Source organism: Lampris incognitus, chromosome 7 (assembly GCF_029633865.1).
Source record: "Lampris incognitus isolate fLamInc1 chromosome 7, fLamInc1.hap2, whole genome shotgun sequence".
In the NCBI taxonomy this organism is placed as follows: domain Eukaryota; kingdom Metazoa; phylum Chordata; class Actinopteri; order Lampriformes; family Lampridae; genus Lampris; species Lampris incognitus.
In genome coordinates this window covers 25,281,030-25,308,370 of record NC_079217.1, presented here as the reverse complement: position 1 = coordinate 25,308,370, position 27,341 = coordinate 25,281,030, and the positions used below count along the sequence as shown (strand labels likewise).

Sequence of the window (27,341 nt, the reverse complement as noted above, 5' to 3'; positions counted from 1 at the left end):
TCAGTCTATAGAGAGGGGGAAGAGTATAGCGGCGTATTATCGGCTTCCTGGTCTGTGGAGGAGGAAGAAGGGCTGCTGTCCTCGGTCCTGAAAAGTCTAGAAAATCTTGGCGACAACTTCGCCGGCTACCGCGGACTGACTGGGAGGACGACGAGCCGAGGCTGTGGGAAAAGTTAACGGGGACTTCTTGGTGCGCTAACGAGTGACACGATGACACTGAGCAGAGTTCAGCCGCCTCCTCTGCTCATTTTAACTCTGGTCGGTAAGTGTGGCAGACTGTCCAACCTGATCCGGGTGTCTTGTTAAATGTTAGATGCCGCTTGGCTTGTTTCGGTCGGTCCTCGGTCGGTCCTCGGTCCGACGCTAGCCGAGCGCATTTTTCTTTGTTTTACGGTCGTCGTCGCCGTGGAAACCCTTAAAGTGTTGAAGATACGGAATTGGTCGCTTTTCAACCCAGTTTTAGAGCCGCCCCGCTCACCACTGAAGCGTTAACTCCGTTTAACCTTTGTTTGTGTTCTGTTCCAAAACGAACCGTTTTAAATAACAACCAGCAACATATATCGAAACATTTTTGAATAAACTTTTACACTGTTGTTGCTTTAAAAACCAAAGATGGCCTGGATGAGTTTGACCAGTACATCCGTTTCTAATTAGTGAACAGCACAAGGGTTAACCGTGCCAGCATCAAATTAGCATACATTGAGAGGCCTGGGGATCTTCTCTCTCTCTCTCTCTCTCTCTCTCTCACTCTCTTTCCATCTGGTTGTCAGAGCCCCCAGAAAGAGATGAAATATAATTGATGTCGACAGTGTCTGCCCAGGGGCCTGTGGGTTATGTAAACGCACAAGACCCAGTATTGTAACAGTCACAGCAAGATCCATATAGAGGTCCTCCCTCGTCTCATTAATACCCCTCTTCAAAATCATTTATGTTGTTTTTTTTCCTTTCTTCTATGTATGTAATCGTTAAATCTTTAGGTTTTTCATCCTGCCGGTCTTCTTTATATGGTCTAAGGATAGGAAGTGTCGTACACTGGACAAAATGTAATGTGATTGTAAAGCCCTTGGGGACTAAATTGTGATTTAGGGCCACGCAAGTTAATTTGACTTGACCTATCTGCCTTCCGTTCCTCCTCCTATACTCTACGCAGTCCCTATTGCCAACCATGCTCCAATGGCTAACGGTACCGAGCAGAGGCCACCACCCATGCTCACTGGTGTGGATTATTTTTGTATGTACTCGTGCTGTTTTTTCCCTCCGCCCCTCACATTGTTGTCAAATTGTATGTAGGTCGTCTGGGTGATATACGTATGTTCAATTGCTACTGGGTTTTAAATACATTCCTGACTTACCCAACACTTGCTTCCATCCGAGTCTGTAGCATAAGAGCTTAATGACCTGCAAAAGGAAGACACATTTATGAGTTTGCTTGTATTGAAGACAATGGTGGCTCTCACAGAGGCATGTGGTTGATTATAAGATCACAAATATTGATTTAAGATTAGCGATGAAACCACTGGCTGCAGCAGTTTGGACTAGTCTTAAGATTTTTCCGTAGAGATCCCATTTGATCAAGATGGACATGCATTAAATGAATTCAATCTTCTGCTTAAGCAAACGTTTTGTTTGAAACACTGCCCCGACACTTGCTCAAGGCCAGCATGAGTCTTCTACTGAGCTCAGCAAAGTGCGTTTAGGTCAGCACTGCCAAACCTTCTTGCTTGTAGAACAGGGTAAAAACACTGCTCGACAGTTTAGATTTGTCATCCATCAATGAAACTAAGTAAATGTAATAAACATGTAATTTTGACAAATTTCTTCATCAATGAAACCTGGCATGAAAAATCAGCTGTGAAGGTTGCTTTTATCAAGTTAGCTGGTGACTTGCTTATCAGCTACTACCCGTGTCTCTGTGTCTTTAGTCCACTGGAGCCAGCCAGTGTGTGTGGATGTCCCTTCGGCCACAGAAGCAGTCTTGGGAGAACGCATGAAGCTGACCTGCATCTCGTGTATGAAGAGAGAGGAAGTCCGATCCACAACGATTGTGGATTGGTACTATGCACCAAATGAGCAGAGCAAAATACGTGTACCTGTACGTTGCTGCTAAGTAATTATTGTGGTCGGTGGTGAAAGGAAAGCAGGTGAAATTCAAGATGATGTAGCACTGAACTGAAAATACTCACCCGTTTCTTGACTAAAATGTGCCTATGATGCTTTTCCACACATGAATACTTACCTGTGTGTGTGTGTGTGTGTGTGTGTGTGTGTGTGTGTGTGTGTGTGTGTGTGTGTGTGTGTGTGTGTGTGTGTGTGTTTGTGTGGATACACAATGTCGATTTATGCATGTATGCTTGCCCTTCTACTCACCCAGATATTGCAGTACAAGGATGGCAGACCAAAGGTGGTGCAGGGACCATGGCATGGCCGCCTGACCTGGAATGGAAGCGTGGACCTTCAGGATATCTCCATCAGCATCGTCGGTGTCACCTACAATGACACTGGTACATACTTCTGCCAAGTCTTCCGCCAGTTTGAGTTCGACTATTTCACTCCCTCGATAACAAATACGAAGAAAATCGAGTTGAGGGTGAAGGCGAAAGGTGAGGCTTGTTATCAGTCAACCATTTTTTATGTCACTGCCCTGTTATATAGTATATTGTGGTGTGTTCCCCTAATGTTTGGCCACACTCGGAACACAGAATAATGTTTAATATTCAGAGCTTTGCAAGCAGCGGCGTGTACTAGTGAGCTTTACTATAAATACACACATTCTAAGATGACAAAAATTGCATTTGAGCTCTTTCCTTTAGGTTTTTCTTTAAAGATAAACCCCTAACATTCATAAACAACATTGGCATTTAAAATACATCTATAACTCACTCGTCTTCTCTCATAAGCTGTGTTAACTCAAAAGCAGTTGTCTTAAATTCACTTACACAAAAAACAAAATGCAAACTTGGCAGGGCAACATCATTCTAACAGAGTGCTATACAGCAAATAAAGATATATTTTTTTCTCTCTGATGAGTGAATACCAAAGTCCCATGACAAAACAGAGCTGAACTTAATCACAGTATGGTACCGATGATAAGGATGATGATGATAGTACCGATTATACACTGAGCTGAAACCGTAGCACCATATTAAATATGTATTAGATGAATATCACAGATCTACAGACGTCTTGTGGGAATACGTCTCGGATATCCTTTTTCAGAACACCCTCCTGGTGGAAGCATCCGTATGTGGCGTGACTTGTATGTACTGAGTCCTCCTAGTGCTTTATACACACCTGGATGCTGCCTCTCGTATTGGTCAGACAAATGAAAATGGGACACATTTATTAGTCATATTTTGACTGAGTGAAAATGGACTGCCACTAACAAAATCCGTTTTTCTCCTATTCCCTTGTATGACTACAGTGAAGAAAAAAAATAATTGTGTGTCTTGTTTTGTCTGTCTTTACTGTTTATCAAAGCCTTCTTCTACTGTCAGTGAAGGGGTTATTTCAAACCAACTGCTTTGCTATCTGTTATAAGCGGTAATGTATTTTGCTTCCTGAATGCTTGGCTTGCTGAATGTGTTGTTCTCCACCCTGATTGAATATACAGTACGCCATGTATATTTGGAACGACTATCTCCCCCATGTCGTATAACCTTTGCGGTATCTCTATCTGCTTGCACAAGGCACACTTCACTTGCAGAGGCACATAGAGATAGACCCAGTTGTGGTTGGTTTGTGCCTGGAAAAGGGACTCGTATAAATTGGATATTGTTACTTTCCAAGGTCAATTTATATCTTTTATACCACATAAGTACAACTTCTCCTTTCCATCTCATACCACGGTGGTGTCACATTTCAAATGGCTTTCGCACAGTGTACATTATAGTCAGGTCTAAGCTTGCAGTAATGATGTCCTTGTCTGTAGCTGTAGAATGGACAGCAATATTATCTGTGTCCATTCTCATGCAATGATGATCATATTACACAAGACGTATCTATGGTAGTTGCATCTTTGAACATTTTAAAATCATTTCACGTTTTAAAATCAAGTAAGTTACATCTACCACCACTGTGCTCAGTAGACCTCTTGGAGTTTGACACCGGTTCAATAGCACAGTGGCTCTCATCTAATGAGCTAGAAATACAGTACAAAGAGCATTAAATCAAAGGTAATCAGGTCAAGTAAAAGCAGTGATGTCAGAGATCAGATTCATAATGATATGATAAACTTTACAGTACATTACATCAGATACCTTATTCTCTAAAAGATGGAGGCGGCAGGCTTTCAAGTCTCTTATACTGCTAAACCTCAGAGGCCGTGAGAACCACTGTGACTTAGCACATCCATTTTTTATCCGATTTAGCTCTCTAGAATCTTATTTTTACTAGTGGTAACACAAATTTATAGTATACAGTTCGGTTTGTACATCATTTTTATTCACGTCAAGTCAAACTCTCTGAGCCAAATGCACCAAAAAGCATGTTTCACTGTTTGGTATTGAATGACTTTGCTTGGGTTACATCTCAACTATATTGTAAGGCCTGGATACTGGTTTGGAACTTGTATTGAGTGAAACATACTGTGAAATATTTCCCCAAATATTATAAAAATGAGTATGAATTGTTGTTCATCAACAGTAGTGGTTTCAAATACAGTAAGCCAAAGCTTTCTGACCAAGGCCTAAAAGAAACTTTTTAGCATAACACACATTCATTGAATTTGTACATACACACGCATCTCCTGCTCCTCTCATGACTGAACACAAACAAGCTGTGGGGGCAGGTATAATGAATAACACATATATCACATGGTTGCATGTCCCCTGCAGCAAGTCAAGACACCACGGCGCTCTACTCTGAGATCATGATGTATGTACTGCTGGTGTTCCTGACTCTCTGGCTGCTGGTAGAGATGGTCTACTGCTACAGGAAGATCTCCAGGTCTGATGAGCAGGCACAGGATGCAGTGTGAGTCTCACATAAACCAATCCTCGTGCACCCCCCCCCCCACACACACACACACACAGATAATGAGTTGGCCCTTTTCACTGAAAAGTCATTCAAATGAGGAAGAGAGGGAGAGAAGGGACTGAATTCAAGCTTTATTTTTAGTTTGTAATTGTCCTTCAGCTATCTGTGTTTTCACTTAAGCCACCTGGCAGTTCTGGATAATTCTTAGAATTGCTGACTCTTACTGCCATTTTTTGGCCTTTTTCTCCAATACAACACATTTTTAACCCACCTGAATTTACTGCTCCATAAGAAAATGTCGTCTTGCATCATTGTCTCTGACCTGAGGAAGACCTCAAGTACCTGTGCAGTCCGCTCCTCCCCAATTGGTAATGGTGCTGACTAGCTCAGTCATTTAGAGATGGCACATTTTGGACAGGTAATTCATGAGCAAACAATATAATTCTAGATAACACAGAGCTGATCCAATTATGATGGTTCCCAAGTAATACAGTAAACATGTGATTTCATGTTTATTCTCAGTGCAGTGATATGGTCATTTAATATGCTATATACTATGGTGCATTGCAAAACACATGTAGTGCTTGCAGTATTTCTGCATTTAGACAATTATTCATGCAATTCCCAGCTCCTACAAAAATGCAACATTTTGTTTTTTTATTTTGAATATTTAGAGAATTAAACTGCCTTATTTTCATAAATAAATGCAATACGGTGATATACCAATTAATTTCTACACACATACAATACACAGTAGGTTAGCCACTGTACAGTATTTGATGGTGTAATGAAGTGAAGATGAGGTCAGTGACAAATGCTTTTTTGGTAGAAATTACATCACACTTGGCTCTTAGCATGAGAGTAAAGTTTAATGACCCGGGCCACATCACAGAGAGCCACATTAAGTGGCGCAATGAACCATCAGTGACATTTATATCTCTTCAGACTTCACCAGTTCCTGTAGCAGACAGAGTTAATGGTTTGAGGCAGCCTCACAGATGGTACTGACCTGTGTGACAACGCATGTCTATATTACATGAGGAGCCACAACTCATTACAGCAGCCGTTTTGTGTCTGGCTGCTTAACTGCTACAGCTTGATACTGCTTATACCATATATAGGTGGTAGAAGGTATTGTGATACCTGTAATAAATTAGACACAGTATTGTGTTTTGTTTTTTTGTTTTTGTTTTTTGGTCTGTTTCCACACATTATCAATTAAGAGGATAGATACATTTAGGATAACAATGTGACATTCCCACAAATGACACTTGTCTCTTCCATCAGTGGTTGAAATCAGTTATCCAAGAATCTGATCTGTGATTTCATCCTGATTAAGTTTGTAGAAGCCGTTTCAATGACAGCTACTGAATAGTGACTTGCCAGCCATAGACTGTCTGAGCTTTTACTCCCCAAAAGCCAATATTTAATTCTATATACCCAATTTCCCCTCGGGGATGAATAAAGTATTCTGATAAAGCTAAATATGCTGAAATAGATTCCCATTTGCCCACCCACCACCACCAACACACACACACAAGCACAGCAACATTTAATCACCACATTCTTTATAGGACTGAAAGAGTTGATGTCACGTCAATAAATGAGGGGCAGGTTGTTCTTATTTTTGGCTAGAGAGGACCACAGGTAATGTTCACTGTTCATAACAGCTCTCTTAGGCCAGCTGAAAAGCATTTGAGCGTTGACATTTGCTACTTGTAGTGTCATGTCCTCATGGAGAGCATTACTCATTGAATGCTCTCCCAGAGAGATGTTGTGTGGTGGCAGAGAGGACCTACCCCTGAGCCATGCCTCTGTCTTTCTACTAATCTGTCTGCAGGACAAACTACCTAGCCATTCCCTCTGAGCACAAAGACAACTCAGCTGTTCCCGTTACCGAATAAAAGTGGTTGTCTGACCCCCTGAGACACGGTATTTCATACGCGACTAAGCTTCAATTTGACCGCTGCTGAAGAAACCATTCCCTTCTTTCAACTCATCTTTTGTAACTTGACCACTCTTAAGTGTGCAGCACTGTAGTTGAGTCCTGTTGCTTCCAACACACTCTTTGTCTCCTTTCCTGTCCTCCGGAAGGCTTTCATCCCCACCACTGTTGGCATAGTCACCTTATCACAAGCTCTACATTCGTGCTCTCTTCCCATCCAATGTATAGATTTTCCTCACTTTACAGAATAGTAATTTATAGAAATGATAGAACTCATAGTAAGCATAGATAAGGTCGACTCTAACTAGATAACTGTATACTACCCAGAAAAGCCCAGCTTTGTGAAATCTGATATGATAGTGAAATAATATATGTTAAAGGAATACCTATGTTGAATTACTGGGATAGTCAAGAAAAATGTGTATATACATATATATATTATATATATATAATCAGTGTAACAGCTTATGTAAATAAGATGCTTTATGACCTTGAAAATATTGAATTATTGTATATCAGTTAATGGTTGTTGTAGAATAATTGCATGCTGAACAAGGTAGAAATGTTTTCTTTTTTAGGTATTGACCAAGCTTGATGGTACTTCAATGTCATGTGAGAGACACAGTCATTTGTTGTGCATCCTCCTCTATACCACCGGTAACCTGCCGCTCCTGTCTCCAGGCTGGAAGAAACATTTTTGGTGAAGTCATCAGGAGTGTTTATAGCTGTTTGGCTGTGATGAATCGTCCAAATGTTCAGTTTTATCTCTTTCCCTTTATGTAAGTTTGTAACTTATGGTATAAGGTGACATAGGGGATAGGGTGTTTATGGTACCCAGAAAGTTTAAAAAGAATTCTGCATCAGGCACATGCCATATACAGATAGCTGCATTCAGATCTGTTTATGATGAAAACTCATCTAACTTGTTTATAAAGGTTAATGGCTACTCCATATAAACCATCTTTGGGAAGTCCATGCAGATGAGGACCAATAAAAGAGCAAGCCTATTGCTGTCAGGAGTGTTATCACGATGCCAGTTCTCTGGGACGTGTTAAGTTAATATCTGCCAAAGATGATTTTTATCTTGATTTACTTACATCACCCCGTTTTAAAGAAGGCAGAGATTTTGGCTCAAACATCTTATTTTTTTGTTCAGCCAATAGCTTGTTAACATGTTTCTACAGAAAAATGGATTGCTTGGCTTTTATGAATGTACTTTTTGTCTTGTTTTTATACGGTGTTTTACAATTGCAGCCATTAAGCTTAAGAGACGGTCACAGACGATACTAAATGAAGTCACTGTATGTATGCTGAACCGAAGACATCTCGAGATCTTTGATTTTCCTCAAAGTAAATCTAAATGCTGAGTCTTACTACATATGACTACATACCAAAATCCTCATTCTTGATTATGACAAGATCATGCTTTGGTTGCTGTTGGGATTTTCTCTGTTATTGCTATCAACACTAATTGTGAGCCTGTTTCTTAAGTGCAGCACTGCAGAAAGTATATTGTGTGAGGCAAACATATCACACTGCATTATCTATCACATACTGTATTTTCTGTGTGAGTGGGCTGCTTGTGAACCATTAAATGTAATACATTCTACATATCCAGCATGCCTTGGGCTCTCATTATGCGTAACTTATCCAACTGGCATTAATTTTACTCAATTCGTTTTGCACAACATTTTAATAGTGAATATTTTGCTGAGGCAAGACAGCATTGCATCTTATGAGTTTACTTTTTCTTTTACACAAACTTTGAAGAGGAAAACTTGTTTGACAAATCATCAGTGTCTGCATGCATTCCTGCCTGGTGTGTTCGTCTGGTGAAATGGGAGGATAGGCTCGGTTGGTTCCAGCTTTTGTATTTATGCCACAGAACAATCGATGACTGACACATGATAAGTTCAAATTTAAATTTGTACAAACTCGGCTGTCAATGTTTTTTTTTTTTTTACTTGACTGCTTTTTTTTTTAACTTGATAACTGACATGCAGCATTTTTATTCATCGGGTGATGGTCTGATTTAAGATGCATTAAGCGATTCAAAGTGTCTGCTAAATATTATTGTAAATTATAAACAATCTTTTCACATTACAGGGAGAAATTTGATGGATATGACTGTCACTGTTAATATCACAAATATCCCTTAATGCAGCTCTAAAACAAGCTAAGGCTAGAGCAGTGCCACTTTAGACCGACACAGGGAGGAAGAGAAAGGGAAAAGGTTTGGATGGATAGTAAAAGAAAGAGAAAAAGACGATATATAACGCCAGCTTTTGGTTATCTCTAGTGAGGCCAATCACCTGGCAAAGACATAACCTTGTGATGGTTAACATCAAATGGTAACATAAATTGATTAGAGGGTTTATTGCTGAAAAAAGACTCCACCGGTATTCTTAAAGCTCAGTCTCCAGATATGGAAGAGGATTTACAGACTATGGGAAGACAAAAGGGATGCTCTCACACACTCACAAGGTCAGGTCTACTGTGGGAACATCAATAAGAGACTGTGCCAGCTGAACCTATTGTCTGTCCATCAGTTTCAAATAAATTAGTTATTGATTGTCTGACACCCATACACTACACCAAATGGTGTAAAGCATTGTGATATAGTAAACATCTCTCCAACTGGGGCCTTATTCGCTCGCTTCAATAATCCACATCACTGTGCTGTAAAAGCCACATCAACTCAATACTCACACACACTCTCTCTCTCTCTCTCTCCAATGTGCCTAATGTGAGTCATATTACTGGGTTGTATCCTCCGGGAGGATACAACCCAGTAATATGACTCACATTTTTATACTAAAATACTTTTCAATTAAACCACCGGGCCCCAGCTCTCGCTGTGCCATAGTAAGCATTTCAAGTCACCACACACACCAGAGCATTGCAGGGCCATGATAGCACACGCCTGCAGCAGTTTATTTACTCATGAATGCAAATGGCTGATGATGGGAGATTCGCCTAAGACAGTAAATTATCTCATAACTGAGAACTTTATTTATAAAAGGCTTTGTGTAGAAACTATTCTGTGTCAGCCAAATGCTGCCAAATAAAGCGATCCCCACCCCCCACCCCCCCGAGTTGCTGTCATCTTTATCAACTCCTGTATGACCTCACATCATTCAGGGAGCATACACTGATAAGCATATGCTCATCTGTTCCATTTATGAAGGGTCTTTGTCTCCCCCTAGTGGCATACATACAGCGTATTACTAATGTCACCAAAGGTTGACGCGTAATGAAAGACGACTTGTGAACGTGGATGTTTGCTAGAGGATTTCATAACCCCCACGTAGCAAAAGTGAGGAAGACAGACCTAAAAAAGCGAGAGTGAGAAAGAGTACAACACAATGCCTGGGGAGCATGCGTCCCCCCCCCCCCGGCTTGTACGTTGCTGACTTTTGTAGCACATCATAACAAACCGTGGCGTCCGCAGCTGATCGTGTTACTCCAAACGGGACGCTCATAAGGGTGTTCATCACGTGTTTGGCAGCGACCCATCCCCTGATGATAGAGCATAACTGTGCCAGACATGGCTGACGCCAGTAAACACGATTGATTCCTGATCGATAGTCATCTCACCAGTGATGAATTATCATGATGGGTGGCCATCGTGTCAATACAAGACTAAGAGAAGAATTATAATCTTAAATGTGTCTGTTGTTTACTCCCCTGAGTTTAATTATCTATCGAAAGAGAAATGGGGAAAAAAAACAACACTGACAATTTTTACCAAAATCTCCTTTCCTCCCAAGCACATTGTGCATGATGACTCCTTTGTGTGCTACAGTCCCTGAAGGGGTTTTCAAGGCATTGCACTAGCACTATCCTGGGTTATGGGCGGATCCGCAGTGTTTCCTCCTGCATGTCCATGTCCATCCCTTTCAGCAGATGGATGCACCGGCGTCAAGAGGAGGCAGAGCAACATAGAATCAATTTGTTGAAGAAGCTTATTTTCACATTATTGCAAATCCCCTTTAACGTATTTTTTTTACTTTGTTAGCCAAGCAAGCCAAATCCCATTTCTCCCAACATGTACGTTTCATTCATTTTGTGTGTAGTCAAGGAGGTGTAATTTTTGGATTTCAAGCAATCTCGATTTTTAAGGTGTGACGGCTGACAGGCAATTCAAAGGTTTTAGACCGAGGTGAAATTCCTCTAAATCAGCAGCAATTGCGTTCAGTGTTTTAAAAACGGGTATGGACAGAGGAGGTGGGCTTTTTGAAAGACAGCCCACATCTGAAGTGTGACACATATGGGACTCGTGTTGAGTGACGTGAAATATCTCAGCCACTTAACAACACATCTCTCAGCTATAAGCTAATTGGGTATTATCTATTAAAATGTCACCAAGTGAAGACTGCAACCCCCAAAAGTGAGGACTGCTTAAGAGAAATTATTGATTTAGATCATTAAAAAAAAGCTTTTCATGTGTTTTTCTTCAGCAGCTTTCTCCTTGGGGGTTGCAGTCTTCACTCAGTGATACTGTATCATGTCTTCAGGGTGATTTTGATAAGGCTCCCCATCCACATGAAAACATCTTTGTTGCACCAACGTTATAATTCAACTCAACTTGGTATTGTCTGTTTCTGAAGGGGATTTTTTAAAACAGAGACAGACAGGCAGAGAGAGACAGACAGACAGACGAACAGACAGAGAGAGGGACAGACAGACAGACAGACATACAGACAGACAGACAGAGAGATCCAGTTTTCCCATCTCCTGGTCAGTCGGTCTTCCATCAGCATGGGATCTCCGCTCTTTCACACAGCTTTGCAAAGCTTGAAAAAAAACCCACATCTGATAAACTATCCTGTTTTTGAGTAAGTAATTGGTTAAATTAACTGTTAATGCTATGAATAGTTAGTTGGGGGCTTAACTTGCCTTGTCTTTTTTTTTTCTTTTACTCATGTTCCTTGCTTTCGAAGCCTATTTTGAAAGCAGAAGCCAACCGGCGGGGTACCGACCTAACAGCCAGGTGTTGTCTGCAGGGATCTCAGAAGCCCTTTCGGATACATCTCTGGAGCCTCTGCGCTTTACCGTCGAATCATCACATTTTAGAAAATGTACATTGACACAATGAATTATTCAGTCAGTTTCTTCCCAGCATGCTTGTAATTACAGAGTTCCTGTCATTTAGCCCTGCCGTGTGCTACGCAGGGAGGAGGAGCGCTCCTCCTATGTGACTTGTTTCTGACTGAATACCCCCACCTGGCCAGGGATACTCTCTTCCTCCAGTGCTACCATCATTTGATCAGCCCTTCTCAAAATCTCAGTTTTACCTTTCTATTATCCCATAATACTAACACATTAATTCATCCCTGTGTAGATAAGCAAAATAAAATAATAAGCACAATAAAATCCCTCAAACCTGCTGTTTTTTTCCCTTTCTTATCATTGGCCATAAACCGGAACAGTAATGGTTTACCTTCACAACAGCAACAAGCAACCTCTGGATGCAGGGACCATGGCTGTAAAATCTAATAAATATGCAGACCCCGGCAAAAGATGCCGAAAACTGCGGGGGGGGGGGGGGTTACGTCACAGGTTTGTCAGTTTGGATTTCTCGCAAACAAATAACAAAGGTTTTCATGATGGACTAAAAATCCTCTGTTTCCATCCTGTCTTTCGGAAAGTCTATTGAAGCCTGGCCTCGCGTGCTTCGTGTTGGCCAATACCTGACAAGGTTTGTTACAGCGGGGCCGATGGCATCACTCAATACACCCCCTAACCAGTCAAAACTTATTAGCAAACCTGAGCCCATGAATTAAACAGGAGTCTCTCCTGTTATTTGTCCTCTCCTTCTCCCATCCATCACCCCATTTACCGTTTCATTCAGCGGCGTTGCAAACAAGGCATATCATTGATTAGCCGGACAAAGAGGATATCTTAAATAAAAAGAGCATTTACAAGTCAGACACAGAAGCGAGGCAATGACCGGGCCCTGCTTTCCGATTTGTAATGAGAGGATGGAGATGGCTCCCAGCACGGTGACGTCACACCTCCATTGTTAGTTAAATGAACACCTGGCTGACAGAGAAGTGCTAAATCACAGCTGTATGTTTAGCCACACCTGTGACCGTCCATACAAAGTAACACACAACACAACACCATGCTGCACGCTGTGTGCTACCTCAGCCGTAGCTGTTCCTGAGATGGTGGTGTCAGCTTCCTTCTGCTGAGTGATATGAACAGACGATGGAGACCAATTGCTTGCTGTTACATTAAATACAGTATTATTTCCTGGTAGCATAGTATCTCATAATGAAATACCAACAAACTGGCCCAGGTGCGATAAAGTTTCGAATTGTGATCCACAATGGAAAATTGCTGTTTCTTTGTGTGTGTGTATGGAGATTCAATCAGTCAATCGGAGGCCAGCTGCTTTATTACTTTTGCTCAGCTGCCTAGGAAATAGTTGGCTGATATTCTTCTAGGCAGCTGTAGTTAGAGAAAAATACACAATGTCTGATGAATATTATTCTACCCTCTGGCAACACAGTCACTCACTGCATGCATGTGCACAACCACGAAAACATGCAAAACTGTGTCTACACACACATCCATGCACGCACACACACATGCACACGTTTAATTCAAAAAAGTAGCAACTGTTAGCAATACCAATTCTTGATTCAGAATTGCAGACACATCTGCCTCTGTTTCTCTATACAAAGACTCACTTGGGTGAAAATTTCAATTTAGGTATATACGAGGGGAAAAAATGCAATAATGTTTGGACTGATGAATCTTGGCCTCTTCTGGTCCCCTCTATCCCATGGAAGGTGGCTGCAATAAATGAGTAGAGAAACTTAAGTTGGAACTCATTTCTATAACTCCTTTGGGACTCATTAATTCTTAGGCTGTGCCAGTACCGAGCAGTCCATACATGCTTTTGTCTAACATGTTTTTTTCTCATACAAGTGTTACGGATATGTTTTGGGGTCTTTCTTTCCCCTTCTGTTCTATCTTTTGTGCAGAGCTGATTGTAAACATGAGATGCCACAGAAAATTTACTATCATGTGTTGTGTGACGCCTGGGAGAGTTTTTAAAGGGGGGGGGACTACAAATCCCAGTGCAGCAGGTATTCCTGAGTGTGACGTCAAAACACTGCCATTTTGGCAGGAAAGCAGGCCTGCTAGCTAGCAGCAAGCCTCTTCGCCTGCTGTATTTATACAGTGAAATGGTGGAAAGCTGTTGTGCGCCGGGGTGCCAGAACAGTCGTGGACAAGTAAAAGGGAGAGCATTTTATCGGATTCCTAAAGATCCCGAAAGACGACATAAATGGATTACTGCCATAAAACGTGCTAGAACCGAACAGAAGAAAACTGAGCGGTGGGACCCCACAAGCAACGGATTCCGCTTGTGAAGTGACCACGTCATATCAGGTACAGAATACAGCATTTCCTAACGTTAATATATTATTTATTTAACAGGCTTTTATTACGGTTTCTGGCAATTTTATAATACCAAAAGGCAAGTTCGACCTATGCATTATGGCGTGCATTTTGCGGTGCAAACAAAGGCCAAGATAAAAGAACTAAGCCTGTTGCTCACTAAAACGTAACTGGACATTTTCTATTTACTTATGTTTTAGGGAAAAACAGTGATAACATTCTGTCACCCGACTACGTCCCATCCATTTAAAACGTTTTGCTAAACAAAGCGTGTTACAGTAACTGCTGTTTATCATAAAGGTTTCTCATAAAGGTATAATTTAATGTATGAGGCGGTGCCTTTCAAAATTCATTCACACAGTGATAGTGTAGTTAAGTAAATCGAAGATGCAGACTAGCTAACGCTACATACAAGTTATGACACCGATTACATTACACTGCCCACTGCTTAGGCTAACTAGCATGAAGTAGACTCACAAGTCAGTCTCTAAACGCTTCACTCAACTAGAGACCGAGGATATTCTCCCAGCTTTCGTTGCTAAAACTGAGTGGAAACAATTATGCAACGTTCAGACCAAAGGCGGCGAGAGAGTTGGCGCCGCTTTGTTCGCCAGAGTTTGGCCGCCAGCTCCGCCAGGTGTGTTCGAACTGAACGCGAATTTGCTGTGTTGACGTCACAACAAGCAGTCTAGTTACACCAACGCTGCTAGCAAGTTTGCTAGACCGCACACAACAAATACCACACACGAGCAGTTTGTGTTTACTTGTGATCATCATGGATGGGCGACAGAGATCAGTTGCGGTGGCTCTGCTTTATATCAACTTGCGCCGCCGAAACCGGCGTAAGCGTTCGGTTTGGGATCATAGCATAAACCGGAGACGTGCCCAGCTTGGCGAATTTCACCGGAATTCTGGGTAGGGGGCGTGTATTCTTTCCCAACATGAAGGCGGGTTCTAACCCTACTTGAAGGTGATTGGCTATCGCCTGGCGAAATCTTCGCCAGAGTTGGACATTTTTGAACTCCCGCGAAGGCGCGTTCGTCGCTCGATTCGCCCAATTCGCGCCGCCCGTAATTTCGCCGCGAATTATTCCGCCCATTCGCCTCCTCCCATTGACTTTGCATGCATTCGCGCCGCCCAAAAAAAATCGCGCCGCCTTTGGTCTGAACGTAAAAACCGTTCATTGCAGAACCAATCCAAAGTGTATAGGGCGGGGCCTTCACATTGGGGCGGTGACATGCAGAAGTCGTGTGCTGTAAACACTGTCGTACCAGCAACTCTTGCGTTATAGGACGCCTCAGGCGCAGTCACCGAAGAAAACTAGACAAACAATACACAGTCAGCGAGCTAACATTAATTATTGTAGCGAATTCGGGGGGCAGTCCGAGATACCGTCGCCACAACCGGGACGCGAACCTGTATCTCCTGCACCGCAAGCGACAACGTTAACCAGTCGACTAAAGGGTCCGACCCGGTAGTTAAGGACCAACGTGTCTACTTATCCGTGCACATTACACTACCCCCCTCCTTCGGGAAGCGCGTCCCCGCGCTTAAGCATATCAGCTCCTTCACGCCTCAGGGTGCCTACGCTTCCGATGGCCTTACGGTCGCTCCATCCCACTTCTGACACCAATGTAGCGAATTCGTGGGGCAGTCCGAGATACCGTCGCCACAACCGGGACGCGAACCCGTATCTCCTGCACCGCAAGCGACAACGTTAACCAGTCGACTAAAGGGTCCGACCCGTTAGTCAAGGGCCAACGTGTCTACTTATCCGTGCACGTTACACTATGGTTTCAAACTCACCATTGTACTACAGTGTGTACTTCGTCAACAGCCACTCCAACCAGCCGCTCCCGAAGTAACGGTGTTTAAAGAAGCCGTCTCCACTTTGCTTGGCCAACAACAGTTTCTGGTGTGCCAAACACAAGGGCGAAATCACCGGCGGCGATCTGGTCACCGATGTCCTTGCTTTGTCCCGCGTATGCGGCAGGAATGCGTTTTGCTTTCAGAACTGCACCTGCTCCTCCCATTATCGAAAGCAAAGGTCATATGACCAGCACCACAGATGTATGTCCCTGTGCGGACAACAAGTCGCAGGCAGTTGGCCAGGCTTGATAGACCAAGCTCTTCCAGTAACCAGTTGGTAAACAAGCAAACACGTCTTTCTTGCCCTGGGTTAAAAGTTTTAAATCCTCAATTGCACCAATCTTGTGGACTGAGCACACGTTTGATAAAACTGAATCAAATACATGCAATTTCAATGTTTTAAAAAGCTCTCTCCGCGTTACAAAGTGATTCACTATATCGCCAGTTTGTTTCACTGCGGAGGAGGATGGGGAGAGAGCATAGTTTCCGGTAAAGCGTGTCCTTGACAAAATGTAAGGGGCGTAGCAGTAGGCGTAGGCTTGTTAGCGGCCATTCTCGCCGCCGTTCTAGCAACTATCGTGCATTTAGAAATCCCCAGACGATTGGTAGGTGGAGATCTGATGTCTGGTATCGCGAGACTAAACATGAAGTGACACTTACCCTTCCAGTGACGAGAAACCAATTTTTAGTCGGTAGATTCCCAAGCTGAATATTTGTCACGAATCCAAATTTCCTCCATTTGTACCCCTCCAGGCTTTTCTAGGCTTTCAAAGACTCTCCAGAGTAGGGCGAGGGAAAGTTGATCTGGTAATTGTAGATATCTGGATACTGCAGGTCTGGAACGTTGCGCGTTCCAGCTGTTTCAGTACTCGTGAAAAGCACCCGGGGAGCATTATAAGGGTCAGTAATGTTTAATCTGTCAAGTTTCGCAATATAGCGTTCAATGTCTGGATTTAAAATGCGCAGTGAACTCTGACCGCTTGAAATCGACGCTGGCGCCATTCATTTTTGCTCAGTGCACACGCTTTTCTTCCTGCCAAAATGGTCGTGTAAACAAAACTAGTCACGTGACGTCCGGAGCTGTATTGGTCATCGCCGGTGGGCACAAAACGTTAGGGAACTGTATGGCACACATCCAGCGGAAGGAACAGCGTTTTCTACACACCTCTCTCTCCACTAAAATCAAGACTTGAACACCATCCACACGAACAGGACTGGCAGTTCACGGGCGCTGGGATTGCATTCCTCGGACCACTGAGAGGAGACGTCCTCGCGGGGCGGGGGGGGGGGGGTCCTGAACCGGCTCACGGCTGCAGTGACGGTAAGCATAGCTGTCAGTTTACTCTCCTGTTTTCATATCGGCTCTGTGTTCTGTTTTCCTTCTTCATTTCACGCCGTGACAAGCTCCGGTTGTGTGCTTGTCGCGGCTGTACCATAACATTTGGGGGCTCGTCCGGGATCTGTCAGACAGCGTAGCCAGGCTATAAGGAAGCTAACGCGATTAGCATGCCTTACTAGCCGACCAATTAGTTAGCTACTCATAAGCAGAAGCGTTGTCGGGGTTCAAGTGGGATTGACTCTATGTCGGCCTGGCAGTAGGAAGCTTTAGTTTCTACCTGCAACAATAACTCAATCTAACATTCTGCTTGTGGGAATAAATAGCGATAGCTCAGGTAAACATCTAATCATCAGGACATGTCTATCACCAATACACTTTGTGGGATTTATTCTATTAGGACCTGTATTAAAGTGGAGAAATTAGTGTGGTGTTTATATTTTAGGAGTTGGTGTAATTAGCTTTCGGAGTGCAATTAGCTTTCGGAGTGCGGTCAGGTACAGGCTAGTGCTTGAGGGACCATGACTAGTGGAGGCTGGTTCGTATACCGTTACTGTATGGTGTAATCTGCTCTGTCTCCTGTTTGTTGTGTTGCACTGCTGTGGTTTGCAACAGATGACATAATATTGGTAAAAGCGGGTTGCTTTGCTTGTTGTTAGCAGCTAACTTGGCTAGCTACACATTGTCACCAGATAAGCTTTATATTGGTAGTTATTTTGAATTAATCTGTATACACGTGGGAAACATGGCATCCGAGGACGGAGCTGTTTGTTGCGTTGCGCTGTGGTAGGCAACTTTGTAATTATGAGTGATTCCTCAAAGCGAAGGTCGCCGTATGTGCCTAGTGCATTTCAGTTAATCATTGTGGCACTATTGTTAATTGACAGTATTTGCTATAAGGCTAATCTGTGTATGTGTTGGTTTCATTTGTGCATTTCAAACGCTTTGCAAAATGGACACCTTTGATGTGGAAGAATATTGCAGTAGGCTTACTAGCCGTGGTGAGCTCTTCGAGTTGAAGAAGGAACAGTTTGGGGCTGTAGCCCAATAATATGAGAGAGTCAAACACATTGTGACTCCCAACTCGTCACATATGGGCGCTTGGTCAGGACCCCTCTTCGTCACTGTTCAACGCTGTGGGTACTACTTTAACGTCAATTTTCAACGTGGAGGGTAGTTTTGTTATTTGGTCTCTTCCCATATCCGTCAGCAGACAAAGGACTGAGATCGCTCATAGGCACAAAAAACAAAACAATGTGGTGATACACAATTGAGGGTAGATTCACCAGGGCCTGCTGCTCCTTTAAGGCAGACTTTCAAAGTGCTGACGTAGGCACTGCTTAGAGTTTCTGAGGTGGAGCCATGTTTTCAGCAGCCTAGCGGTTAGCTGGTTGCCAGGAGAGATTGTGCTGTATCGGTGTTGTTTTGTGTGGCGAGTAAACGAATTGACTCGACTTGATCTCTCCGTCTCCTCATTCCTGCACTCCCACAACAAAAATGCTTTGATATGCTCCGCCTCCGCATTCAGAGAGCGTGACGAGTGGCTTTCTCTCGTCGCACTTTTTTTTTCTTCCTCTGTCGCCGGTGTGGTTCAGGCCGTCGGAGTTTTTGGAATGAAAACAGAATCACAGTTAAAAGTTCATAAGCTGAGGAACCTTGAACCACAAGAGTTGGCCGAGGAGCTGCTACTTCGGACTTTGAACATTTGCTATTCCGGTGAGTTAACGGTTGTAGATGTTAGCTTAGCATGTTAACCACATTAGCAATGAATGCACACAGATAAAAAACAGTTTTAGACTGTACTTCTATAAAAAAACAAAAAACAGTCGGGATAATTGAAAATGATAACATTTGTTCATGAATATGTGATAATTGTGTTTTTTGTGTGCCTATGAGCCGTATGCAGCTGCTAATCAAGTAAAGTTCTGTGTGTGATCTCAGTCCCTTGTCTGCTGATGGAAATGGGTCAAGACCACATAACACGACTACCCTCCACGTTGAAAGTTGATGCTAAAGGGGTACCCAGAGCGTTGCAAAGTGACGAAGAGGGGTCCTGACCAAGCGTCCATATGTGACGAGTTCGGAGTGAGACTGTGTTGGAACGTCACTGGGTCTAGAACAAAAGTGAGTGAGACTGTGCAGCGTATTGGGGATCGCCTGAATCTACCTGATTCAGAGAAGGAAGAGGCAGCCAGACTTAAGCGGGAAGAGGAGAATAGGAAGGTGGAAATGGAGAGAATTGTGCTGGAAAGAGAAGCTCCAGGTTAAATTAAAAGAGGAGGAGCAAAGGACTGAGCAAGCCTGCCTGACACTAGAAAGAGACAAAGTGCTGTCTCAGGACCCAGCTTTGCGGCAGATCCCAGAAAGCCGCTTTGATCCCACTAGCTGTCTGACCCAAGTTCAGTGCAACCGAAGTGGGTGTTTTATTTGAAGTCTTTGAGGGGATTGCTGAAGAGATGAAATTGCCATGGGACAAGTGAACATTGCTGATTCAGGGGAGTTTGGAAGGGAGAGCTCAGGAAGCATATGCTGCTTTAGATGCCACGCAAAGTAAGGATTATGGTGTGGTAAAGAAAAATGTGCCGTATGAGTCAGTTCCAGAAGTGTATCGCCAGCAGTTCCAGTCCCTAAAAAGGAAAAGTGATTAATCTTTTCTGGAGTTAGCTAAGAAACTGGAGTTGGTGTTTGGCAGGTGGGTGGCCTCTACTGGGACCTCCACTTCTGAAGGCGTCTGTGCACTTGTGCTAATGGAACAGTTTAAAAAGTGTGTGCCCCAGCCCATAGAACTATGTATCTTAATGAGCGGGATGAGAAAGATCTCAGAAAAGCAGCCACATTATGAGCTAGCTCACCGTAGCATGTCTGATAGAGGAATATCTTTCAGACAAGATAGGGAAACTGAACGAGATCCTGGTACGGCAGAGACAAATGCTTCTGGCTTTAAGAAGTTTTCTGACTGACCCCAACGGGTCCAGGTTAAGTCTGAACATATCTCTCCTCCTCCTGAGGCAAGAAGAGTTGAGCGACCTCCTCGAACAGAGGTTTATTGTTTTTATTGTAAAAAAAAACCCGGTCACATGAAGTCTGTTTGCCAGAGGTTGCAGCACAAGGCAGCTAGTAAGTCCGTAGGCTGTGTAGGTGTTTTGCCTCAAGTACTAGAAACTAGTGAGTTTGTGGATCCCTCTGAGGAGGAAGTACTAAAAGATTACACGGGTTTTGTATCTAAAGGTACAGTTGCAGTGTCTGGGGATGGTCCGTAGGTCTCAGTTAAGGTGTTTAGAGGTTCTGGAGCAGCTCATTCACTACTTCTGAAAGGAGTGTTGGATTTACCACCATCCACCGCCACTAGGCTGTTGGTTGTGGTCAAGGAGGTTGGTGACTGTTACATTTCCGCTCCTAAGCATAGAATTTTTGTAAAAACTGAGCTGGTGACTAAGGTAGTGGCTGTGGGAGTTATAGACACTCTCCCAGTGAAAGGTATTACCTTCCTTTTAGGTTATGACCTGACAGGCACTCGGGTGCGCTCAAGTGACCCTGAAGACGCTCCGGCAGAGGTAGTTCAGAGTGAAAGTCTTACCCCTATTGTGCAAGGACAGCCATGTGAAGCACCACAAACTGTAGCCTTAGAGAAAGAGCACCCTGAAGTCGTGTCGTGACCAGGTCTGGGTCACGGTCCCAGGAGCTGTGGGAGGCTCAGGTAGAGGAACCTACTGTCTGACACATTTTTGGCTCAGTTGGCAGGAATGGAGAAAGGAAGTCAGTTTACTCGAGAACCGCTGGTTAAAGCTCACTGTAAGGAGCACTCTATAGTAGCCCTCAGCAAGACAGCTATGTCATTAAAAGAAAGCTAAGAGGTAGCCACAGGGTACTGTTTACATCATGAACACTGGACAGTACTCTCACAGGTGGTGTTACCCAGTAGCTTCAGGAGAGAGGCGATGCGCTTGGCTCATGAGAGCGCTTGGGCCGGCCATCTTGGCATTTGGAAAATGCAAGATAGGGTTATGCACCATTTTTATTGGCCAGCTGTGCATAAGGATGTGATGAATTACTGTAGATCCTGCCACACGTGTCTGCTAGTGGGCAAGCCCAACCAAACTATTCCAGTTGCACCATTGAGTCCTCCTCCGGTCATGGAGGAGCCGTTTTCCAGGGTAATGATTGATTGTGTAGGCCCCCTCCCCAGAACTAAGAAGGGGAATGAGTACCTACTCACAATCATGGATGTGGGTACCCAATTTCCAGAGGCAGTGCCGTTACGCAGCATCAGAACCGGACCTGTAGTGAAGCCCTGTTACAGTTTTTCTCTCGGGTAGGGCTGCCGAAGGAAATCTAGCATGATAGAGGCACCAATTTTTGTTTGACGAGAATGGCTGATTGATAATTGGTCACCGTCAGCGAGCACAAAAAGTTAGGACACTGTATGGCACACACCCAGTGGAAGGAACAGCGTTTTCTACACACCTCTGTCTCTCCACTAAAAACAAGACTTGCAAACACTATCCACACGAACAGGACTGGCCACTCACAGGAGCTGGGATTGCATTCTTCGGACCACTGAGAGTAGATGTCCTTGCGGGGGGTCCCGAACTGGCTCACGGCTGCAGTGATGGTAAGCACAGCTGTCAGTTTACTCACCTCTGTTTTCATATCAGCTCTATGTTCGGTTTTCTCTCTATTTCACATTGTGTTACTGTAGTGGCAAGCTCCGGTTGTGTGCTTGTCGTGGCTGTAGCATAACACAAGTCTCATTTATATAATTCAAAGCATGGTCTCTGCCTTCTGATATGAGCCTCTGAGCCTTTAAGTTGATGTTGCAGTGATGAATACTAACATTTATTGTGACCTAGCTGATGATTTACAGCAACAATAATAAATAGAGAGTGTTGCCAGTTGCTAATGCATTTTTCTACACGTTCCTACACAAGTGTACATACATTTGAATCAGCTGATCTTATCTGCCTTGACTTGGGTCACAGGTCTGGAATAGAGGGACCTGCTTGAGAAATGCAAGATGAAGTATCACTGGTTTCCCAGATGAGTGAATTCTGTCATCCACTGATGTTATCTAAAATTAGTCCGAGAATTGGTTTTGAGTCAGTGTTTTGTTGTTGTCCATTTGTTTATTAATCATTTCTTTATAGTTACCTCATCAACCTCATGCTCTGTGCATAGAAAAGTGATTATATAATTAGCTAAGAAAGACAGAAGGGTTGGAAACATGGACAAGCAATGAGTACCATTTTATAAAGCAGTCCGTGCCAGATTTTCATGGCTGCTCAGACAGGGACCACACACCTACAATGTGAAATTTATGAAGGGAATACAATGTCTAGGAAGTCTTGACTTCTGTGCTTCCTGTGCAGGTCAAGATTTCAGCATGTTTAATTTTCAGTGTGCAATAACCCCCCGCCAAAACAAACCAAAAAAGGAAATGAAAAATGAATTCAGACTCCACCATGTTGCCAGACATCCATGACTCGAGGCCTTTTTGTTACATCTAGGGGCCAAGTGAAACAATAATTCAGGCCGGAAATTTGACTCCATCCCAGGCCGCCCTGTTCACGCAAACCACCAGACTGCTAATTGTGTAGGCTAACCCTATTTGTTGATGTAGCCAGTACCAGTTAAAAATGGGGCCACTATGTTCATTTGGAAGGAAAGTTATCCAGATTAAAAAATACAACATTTTTGGACGCACCAACAAATAGTCCTCTCTGCTTTTCTTCTGGCTGTTCATTTCATCAGGCAACTTGTATGAAATGTTATCGGTAGAGAAGCAGGAAGATGGTTGCTATGTGTGTCGCCAAGATATATGATAATTTGGCATGTGCACCCTCACACCGGGGACACTGCGGCAAGAGTGAGAGTCGCGCCTGATGCCTGGATTCTGAGCAGTCTGTCAATCATTCCTGTTTGCTATATTATCACTGATCAAGTTGACTGTTTATGGTAGGCCAGAACGACCCTCAGGCCACCAGGAAATTTCCCGGTGCTCCCAATGCGCTGTCTGCATGTGGCTACATCTATACATATGCAGTGAATCTCTTAAAAGATTTGTGTTTTGTTTTGTTTTTCCAACAAATGTGTCCATCAGGGAATATCTTGGTTGATTTGAATAATACTCCAGCTGCACGGAGACCCATCCTCTCACTCTTGTGTGTCTGCTTCTTACAACAGGAAGTTGAGCCACCTGAAATCATTAACATGTGCCAAGAGGAGGTGCCAGTCAGATAAGACTGTCAATGAAGAGCAGGAGAGACTAAGAGTGATGGATGGCGGTCCTGTCTAGTCAGAGAACTTGTATGTGGCCCATACTCGGTTAACCTGTGGACACCCCCACATTTAAACTGTTCACATTTACATTCACATTTACAGTTGATAAGCCTGGCAATGTACAGATTCATTTTATTTATTTATTTATCCATTAGTTTATTTGACGGATGATGCACCTTAACATTTATGTATATTTAGCCAAAAGGCTAGTTGCTGGGTTTTTTTTCCACTGACCTCCTTATTTTACATTATTTCATTTTATCAACTCTGTGTGTGTGTGTTATTTACTTATTATGGGTGACGCAGTGGTTAGCGCTGTCGACTCACAGCAAGAAGGTCCTGGGTTCGAACCCCGGGGTTGTCCAACCTTGGGGGTCATTCCAGGTCATCCTCTGTGTACAGTTTGCTTGTTCTCCCCGTGTCTGTGGTGGGTTTTCTTCGGCTGCTCCAGTTTCCTCCACCATCAAAAAAGACATGCATGTTAGGGTTAATACTCCTGTCTGCACCCTTGACTGAGGCATGGCAAGACGAACTGCAGTTGGTCCCCGGGTGCTGCACGGCAGCTGCCCACTGCTCCTAGCTACACAGCTAGGATGGGTTAAGTGCAGAGCTCAATTTCCCTATGGGGATTAATTAAGTATATCAAAAATAAAAAAAATTACTTATTCGGTTCTCTGTGCATCCCCCCCCCCATTTCTTTGAGAGTTTGGGGGATAGGGAGTTGGAACAAGGTGTTGTTTTAGTTTTCTGTTCTAACACACCAAAATAAATGGAAAAAATGCTGTGAAATGCTGATCTGTTCTGCGTCTAATATATGTATATATATGTATATGTATATATATATATATATATATATACACTGCTCAAAAAAATAAAGGGAACACATAAGCAATGCAATGTAGCTCCAAGTCAATCACACTTTTGAGATATCAACCTGTCCAGTTAGGAAGCAACACTGATTTGTGAATCAATTTCACCTGTTGGTAAATTGTCTAATTTCCACCAGGTGGAAATTAGACAATTTGCAAGACAACCCCTATAAAAGGAATGGATTTGCAGGTGGTGGCCACAGACCATTTGCCTGTCCTCATCTTTTCTGGCTGATCTTTGGTTAGTTTTTCATTTTGCTAGTGCCCTCACCACTAGAGGTGGCATGAGGCGGTATCTGCAACCTACAGAAGTTGCTCAGGTAGTGCAGCTCATCCAGGATGGCACATCAATGCGTGCTGTGGCAAGAAGATTTGATGTGTCTCCAAGCACAGTGTCCAGAGCATGGAGGAGGTACCAGGAGACAGGCCAGTACACCAGGAGACGTGGAGGGGGCCGCAGGAGGACAACAACCCCACAGCAGGACTGCTATCTGGTCCTTTGTGCAAGGAGGAACAGGAGGAGCACTGCCGGAGCCCTACAAAACGACCTTCAACAGGCCACTAATGTGCAGGTTTCTGCTCAAACAGTGAGAAACAGAATGCATGAGGATGGTATGAGGGCCCGACGTCCACAATTGGGGCCTGTGCTCACAGCCCAACACCGTGCAGCCCGATTGACCTTTGCCAGAGAACATCTTGGTTGGCAGGTTCGCCATTGGCGCCCTGTGCTCTTCACAGATGAGAGCAGGTTCACACTGAACACATGTGACAGATGTGAGAGAGTCTGGAGACGCTGTGGAGAACGTTCTGCTGCCTGCAACATCCTCCAGCATGACCGGTTTGGCAGTGGGTCAGTGATGGTCTGGGGAGGCATATCCTTGGAGGGCCGCACAGACCTCTACGTGCTAGCCAGAGGTACCATGACTGCCATTAGGTACCGGGATGAGATCCTCAGACCCATTGTCAGACCATATGCTGGTGCAGTGGGCCCTGGGTTCCTGCTCATGCATGACAATGCTCGTCCTCATGTGGTCAGAGTGTGTCAGCAGTTCCTGTATGTCGAGGGCATTGATGCTATGGACTGGCCTGCACGTTCCCCAGACCTGAATCCAATCGAGCACCTCTGGGACATCATGTCTTGTACCATCCGCCAACACGATGTCGCACCACAGACTGTCCAGGAGTTGACCGATGCCCTGGTCCAGGTCTGGGAGGAGATCCCTCAGGAGACCATCCGTCGTCTCATCAGGAGCATGCCCAGACGTTGTAGGGAGTGCATACAGGCACGTGGAGGCCACACACTACTGAGCCTCATTTTGAATCGTCTTGAAGAATTTCCACAGAAGTTGGATCAGCCTATGTTCTCATTTTCCACTTTGATTTTGAGTATGATTCTGAATCCAGACCTTAATGGGCTAATGATTTTGATTTCCATTGATCATTCTTAGGTTATTTTGCTCTAAACACATTCCTCTGTCTAATAAATAAAGATTTTCAGCTGAAATATTTCATTCATCGAGGTCTATATTGTGTTTTTAGGTGTTCCCTTTATTTTTTTGAGCAGTATACATATATACACTACCGTTCAAAAGTTTGGGATCACCCAAACAATTTTGTGTTTTCCATGAAAAGTCACACTTATTCACCACCATATGTTGTGAAATGAATAGAAAATAGAGTCAAGACATTGACAAGGTTAGAAATAATGATTTGTATTTGAAATAAGATTTTTTTTACATCAAACTTTGCTTTCGTCAAAGAATCCTCCATTTGCAGCAATTACAGCATTGCAGACCTTTGGCATTCTAGCTGTTAATTTGTTGAGGTAATCTGGAGAAATTGCACCCCACGCTTCCAGAAGCAGCTCCCACAAGTTGGATTGGTTGGATGGGCACTTCTTTGAGCAGATTGAGTTTCTGGAGCATCACATTTGTGGGGTCAATTAAACGCTCAAAATGGCCAGAAAAAGAGAACTTTCATCTGAAACTCGACAGTCTATTCTTGTTCTTAGAAATGAAGGCTATTCCATGCGAGAAATTGCTAAGAAATTGAAGATTTCCTACACCGGTGTGTACTACTCCCTTCAGAGGACAGCACAAACAGGCTCTAACCAGAGTAGAAAAAGAAGTGGGAGGCCGCGTTGCACAACTGAGCAAGAAGATAAGTACATTAGAGTCTCTAGTTTGAGAAACAGACGCCTCACAGGTCCCCAACTGGCATCTTCATTAAATAGTACCTGTTAGAGCCTGTTTGTGCTGTCCTCTGAAGGGAGTAGTACACACAGGTGTAGGAAATCTTCAATTTCTTAGCAATTTCTCGCATGGAATAGCCTTCATTTCTAAGAACAAGAATAGACTGTCGAGTTTCAGATGAAAGTTCTCTTTTTCTGGCCATTTTGAGCGTTTAATTGACCCCACAAATGTGATGCTCCAGAAACTCAATCTGCTCAAAGAAGTGCCCATCCAACCAATCCAACTTGTGGGAGCTGCTTCTGGAAGCGTGGGGTGCAATTTCTCCAGATTACCTCAACAAATTAACAGCTAGAATGCCAAAGGTCTGCAATGCTGTAATTGCTGCAAATGGAGGATTCTTTGACGAAAGCAAAGTTTGATGTAAAAAAAATCTTATTTCAAATACAAATCATTATTTCTAACCTTGT

At 43.5% G+C, this 27,341-nt stretch overlaps 1 protein-coding gene across 1 annotated transcript; it reads left to right on the top strand.

Moving 5' to 3' along the window:
- The first annotated feature begins 72 nt into the window (after positions 1-72).
- scn3b (sodium channel, voltage-gated, type III, beta) lies at positions 73-6,878 on the top strand. The gene is made up of 5 exons (XM_056284078.1): positions 73-262; positions 1,923-2,086; positions 2,372-2,600; positions 4,833-4,971; positions 6,815-6,878. Exons 1-5 carry the CDS (start codon positions 211-213, stop codon positions 6,876-6,878), a joined length of 648 nt encoding a protein of 215 aa, XP_056140053.1. The 5' UTR covers positions 73-210.
- Positions 6,879-27,341: the final 20,463 nt, after the last annotated feature.

Bases quoted from the DNA above. Each gene is read 5' to 3' on its own strand.
- scn3b (XM_056284078.1), top strand. From the start codon at position 211: ATGACACTGAGCAGAGTTCAGCCGCCTCCTCTGCTCATTTTAACTCTG. The intron at 263-1,922 runs GTAAGTGTGGCA...CTGTGTCTTTAG, and splicing joins GCTCATTTTAACTCTGGTCG to TCCACTGGAGCCAGCCAGTG. The intron at 2,601-4,832 runs GTGAGGCTTGTT...TGTCCCCTGCAG, and splicing joins GTTGAGGGTGAAGGCGAAAG to CAAGTCAAGACACCACGGCG.